Here is a 5,780-nt window from a genome sequence, read left to right as displayed (position 1 = left end):
TATATATATATCTGTAAAAACAATATATTGTCAAAACAATGTAAGTTTTTTTCCAATATCGTGCAGCCCTAATATTCGTGTGATCTTAGAATGCCATGATGACATTCGAGGAGGAAAAAATGCAGGTGGCCAGCGATGACTTGAGAACTACTGAAAAGCTTTGCGAGAGCGACAACGCCGGCGTCATCGAGACCATCCGCAACAAAATCAAGAAGAGCGTGAGTTTGTTTGTACGAGTGTGTGGCAGCAGGACGCACTGAATCTTCACATTAATGTCTTGGTTTTTATCTTTGCCCCAGATGGACTCGCAGAGATCAGGAGTGGAGATTGTGGATCGTCTTCAGAGACAGATCATCGTGGCTGATTGCCAGGTTTATCTCGCCGTGCTGTCCTTCGTCAAACAGGAACTCTCAGGTGCATTCCACATGATAACGTTTTACAAACCAGACTGAACGTTTATATGCGTCATTTGCATGCCACTGTGTTGGGGGAGTAAACAAACTTGATATTATTATTATTATTAAATATTAGAGGGGAGTTAGAGGGGAGAGAAGTTCAGGTGTGATGTCATGTTTACATTTTTCCTTTTTTTCCCACAGAACATTAAGCAGTGTAATTTTTTCTTTTATTAATTTTAGATTTTCTCAATTTATTTTTAATTTTATCATTATTATTATAATATTTTATTTGATTAATTTTAATTAACTTTTTAAAAATATGATTGAATTTCTTTAATTTTATATTTGTATTTTAAATTGTTAATTAATAATAAAATAATCATAATGCATTTAGTATTAATAATATTATGAAAATTATGATTATTTATTTACTTTTTTATTACTGTAGGTATACACAAATTTGGATTATTAAAAATGATTCAGCTTCTCACCAAAACTAATAAAAGGCTTAATCATGCAGTTATTTTTATTGTTTTTATTTGTTTTTAATTTTTGTGTATAACTGAATTCCTGTAATTTAATATTTTTATTTAAAAAATAATATTAAGAAAATTATGATTTTTTTATTTTTATTAAAGTATATACAAATTTGGATTTTTTAAATGATTCCGTGTCACCAAAAATATTGAAAGACACAATCATGCATTTATTTATTTTTTGTTATTTTTATTGTATATGTGAATTTCTTAAATTTTTATTTGAAAATGAATATCAAGAAAATTAAGATTTTTTACATTTCAATTTTAAAATTATTTTTTAAGTTACTTTGAGTTTGCACAAATTTGGATTATTACATTTTTTTAACTTGTCACCAAAAATATTAAAAGGCTTAACTATGCAATTATTTAATTGTTTTTATTTGCTTTTCATTTTCATTGTATATAATATAATTTCTTTAATTTATATTAAAGAATAAATATTTGTATTTGAGAGTTAATATATTTTATATATTAATAGTAATATATTTTTTACTTACATTTTACTTTTTTATTATTTGAAGTATACACAAGTTTGAATTATTTAAAATGTTTCAGCTTGTCATTAAAAACATTAAAAGACTCAATCATGATAGTTTGAACATTTTCTTTCATTTAACGTCATTATGGCCTGTCGCACCTCAATTTATTTATTTTTTGTTATTTTTATTGTATATGTGAATTTCTTAAATTTTTATTTGAAAATGAATATCAAGAAAATTAAGATTTTTTACATTTCAATTTTAAAATTATTTTTTAAGTTACTTTGAGTTTGCACAAATTTGGATTATTACATTTTTTTAACTTGTCACCAAAAATATTAAAAGGCTTAACTATGCAATTATTTAATTGTTTTTATTTGCTTTTCATTTTCATTGTATATAATATAATTTCTTTAATTTATATTAAAGAATAAATATTTGTATTTGAGAGTTAATATATTTTATATATTAATAGTAATATATTTTTTACTTACATTTTACTTTTTATTATTTGAAGTATACACAAGTTTGAATTATTTAAAATGTTTCCGCTTGTCATTAAAAACATTAAAAGACTCAATCATGATAGTTTTAACATTTTCTTTCATTTAACGTCATTATGGCCTGTCGCCCCTCAGCATACATCAAAGGAGGCTGGATCCTCCGCAAGGCCTGGAAAATGTACAACAAATGCTACAGTGACATCAGCCAGCTGCAGGAAGCCTGTCGCCGCCGCTCCTCCGACCAGCAGGGGGCGCTGGCCTCTGATCAGGCCAACCACAACACCTCAGCCGAGAGCGGCAGCCGGGTGACAGAAGAGGTTCTGGACCGCCTGAAGGGTTCGGTCAGCTTCGGCTATGGGCTCTTTCACTTGTGTATTTCAATGGTGCCTCCACACCTGCTCAAGATCGTCAACCTGCTGGGCTTCCCTGGAGACCGTTACCAAGGTCTCGCCTCATTAGCATACGCCAGCGAGAGCAAGGATATGAAGGCGCCGCTCGCCACGTAAGCTGACGTTTTTTTGTTTCTCGCACGTCAATCCAGCATTTGACCTGATTTTCTCATTAGCTTAAGCTAAATTATTAGCATTTGCGGAAATGTTTAGCGCTCATACGTAAGAAAAAACCTCTCGCTGCTGATGTGCAAACGCACGCTGCCACTTGCCCAACTGGTTTCACTATGGGGTTACATAATTGATGGCATCTGAAACGTCACAATTAGAGATAAAGGGCATTAGATGGAAAGCTCATGTGAGCATGGGCAAGCAAATGCTAACACAGAATTTAACAAGAAAACTCTTTCATTATAGGAAAATGTGCATTTTGCGCCGCTTGCTCAGTCAGTAGAGCTTTAGGCATTTAATCACAAGGTTGTTGGATCGAATCCTGTGTTAAGTGGGAATTTTTCATATGCGAAACTGTTCAGCTGCAAGCTGGTTTAGACTAATGGCGTGTGCACACCAAAAGCTAATTGAATTATTTGCACGAGTAGATTACATACAAAGTCAATGCAAAGATGTGAATAGACGCGAATGACACGATTTAGGTGATGTGATTGCCTCGAATGAGCAATATACGGCTCAAATCGCATCTTCCGCACAAGTTGAAAAATTTCAACTCGAGTGGAAAATTCGCATGATGCATTGAGGTGCAAGCCAATCAGCGAAGAGCTTATTGACATATTCAGTTGTATCAGAAAATGAAGGAGAGCATTACGTGATGATTGTATTCACAAAAGTGACTCAAAAAACATCCAGAGTGTAATCTAGAGCGATAACGCAATGAGAATATTCGCTTTTCGTTTGATGTGCACACACCATAACCCCTGATCGTCAGACAAAAAAAAACATATACTTATGTTGAAGTTCGAATTTGCCATATTGCCATATTTGGAGAGGTCTATCATGGAGCAACCACCTAGCAACCATCGACAACACCCTAGCATTATTGACATTGAAACCATCTATAATACCTTATCAACAACCTAGCAACAGCCTAGAAACCACCTAGAACAGAACAACCACTTCTAGCAAGAGCCGAACAATCTAGCTACCACATAACAATGCCCTCGAAACAATCCACAACACAGAAACATTATTGGCATCAAGACCATCCATAACACTTTATCAACAACCTAGCAACAGCCTAGCAACCACCCAGAACCAGAGTGTAATCTAGAGCGATAACGCAATGAGAATATTCGCTTTTTGTTTGATGTGCACACACCATAACCCCTGATCGTCAGACAAAAAAAAACATACTTATGTTGAAGTTCGAATTTGCCATATTGCCATATTTGGAGAGGTCTATCATGGAGCAACCACCTAGCAACCATCGACAACACCCTAGCATTATTGACATTGAAACCATCTATAATACCTTATCAACAACCTAGCAACAGCCTAGAAACCACCTAGAACAGAACAACCACTTCTAGCAAGAGCCGAACAATCTAGCTACCACATAACAATGCCCTCGAAACAATCCACAACACAGAAACATTATTGGCATCAAGACCATCCATAACACTTTATCAACAACCTAGCAACAGCCTAGCAACCACCCAGAACATCCTAGCAACAGCTTAGCAACCACCCAAACAATGTAGCTACCACATAACAACACCCTGGAAACCATCCCTAGCATTATTGCACCATAACACTTTATCAACCACCTAGCAACCGCCAGTACACCTTAGCAACCAGCCAGAACACACTAGCAAGGGCTGAACAATGTAGTACCACAAACGCCCTGGAAAACATCCACAAGAGCCTAGCAACCACCCAGAGCATCCTAGCAACAGCTTAGCAACCACCCAAACAATGTAGCTACCACATAGCAACACCCTGGAAACCATTCCAGCATTATTGCACCATAACACCTTATCAACCACCTAGCAACTGCCAGAACACCTTAGCAACAGCCTAGCAACCAGCCAGAGCACACTAGCAAGAGCCGAACAATGTAGTACCACAAACGCCCTAGAAAACATCCACAAGAGCCTAGCAACCACCCAGAGCATCCTAGCAACAGCTTAGCAACCACCCAAACAATGTAGCTACCACATAGCAACACCCTGGAAACCATTCCAGCATTATTGCACCATAACACCTTATCAACCACCTAGCAACTGCCAGAACACCTTAGCAACAGCCTAGCAACCAGCCAGAACACACTAGCAAGAGCCGAACAATGTAGTACCACAAACGCCCTAGAAAACATCCACAAGAGCCTAGCAACCACCCAGAGCATCCTAGCAACAGCTTAGCAACCACCCAAACAATGTAGCTACCACATAGCAACACCCTGGAAACCATCCCTAGTATTATTGCACCATAACACCTTATCAACCACCTAGCAACCGCCAGAACACCTTAGCAACAGCCTAGCAACCAGCCAGAACACACTAGCAAGAGCCGAACAATGTAGTACCACAAACGCCCTGGAAACATTATGGCAAATTTAGTACTTTCAAATACTATTCATATTTTCTTCATAAAATATAAAAATCTAGTCCATTTTGATTATTTCAGAGATTTTTCTTTAACTTCATAGTTCGAAAACTGTTCTTTCAGCTCTCTTTGGACACATTGTTCTTGGCAGTTGCTTGCCAGAGGCTGACAGATTGCACAGCAGCTCTAATAATAGAAATGAATTTAAGCATACTTAATCCAGCCCGGGACAAAACGCTCCCAATTTGTTCTTCAGATGGAAAGATGCTGCTTTTTTTTAATAAGTGCTGCTGTAGCAGTTTGTACACAGCAAATATATAACCAAGCACAACTAATAAACATGCAAACTGTGTTATTATATGTATCTTTGCCTTCTTTTCTCTCGTTTCTCTCTCAGTTTGGCTCTTTTGTGGTACCACACCGTGGTGCAGCCCTTCTTTGCTCTGGAAGGCTCTGACTCGCGTGCCGGGCTCCTGGAGGCCAAAGCCGTTCTGCAGAAGAAGGCGATGGTTTACCCAAACTCCTCTCTCTTCATCTTCTTCAAGGGACGGGTGCAGAGATTAGAGGTGGGTATGTAGGGATTTTACAACACGGTATCACATTGACGGTGAAATGAAACCAGAGCAGATGCTTGGTGCTTGATAATCGACTGGCGTGATTAAATCATTGAAATAATAATGCGGTTTATGCTTCACTGATATTTAATTACTATGCAACCACCACAATGACTTTCTTCATGTAGCGAGTGTGTTAGACGCAATGGAAGGTATCCAAAGCCAACCATTAATATCAATCATCTCCAATACAAATTATACACTGACTACAATGTGTAATGTATATTACACTAGAAAAAAACAAATGTCATGCTTAGGCCTGTCGCAATAATCAATATATCGACTTATCGCGCAATATA

General features: G+C 36.9%; 1 protein-coding gene across 2 annotated transcripts in view; it reads left to right on the top strand.

The window, feature by feature from the left end:
• The window catches only part of LOC107669847 (tetratricopeptide repeat protein 39C-like), an 18,895-nt gene that overhangs the window by 7,381 nt on the left and 5,734 nt on the right, over positions 1–5,780 (top strand). For both annotated transcript variants that reach the window (XM_016462271.1, XM_016462270.1), the window contains 4 exons: positions 90–218; positions 300–414; positions 2,055–2,421; positions 5,265–5,433. In XM_016462271.1, coding sequence (XP_016317757.1) covers positions 90–218; positions 300–414; positions 2,055–2,421; positions 5,265–5,433 — 780 coding nt within the window. The remainder of the gene's footprint in view (positions 1–89; positions 219–299; positions 415–2,054; positions 2,422–5,264; positions 5,434–5,780) is intronic.

Source organism: Sinocyclocheilus anshuiensis, unplaced genomic scaffold (assembly GCF_001515605.1).
Source record: "Sinocyclocheilus anshuiensis isolate Anshui unplaced genomic scaffold, SAMN03320099.WGS_v1.1 scaffold560, whole genome shotgun sequence".
Classification (NCBI taxonomy): Eukaryota; Metazoa; Chordata; class Actinopteri; order Cypriniformes; family Cyprinidae; genus Sinocyclocheilus; species Sinocyclocheilus anshuiensis.
Note: the sequence above shows the minus strand (reverse complement) of the source record. Positions and strands in the feature narration are given on the sequence as shown.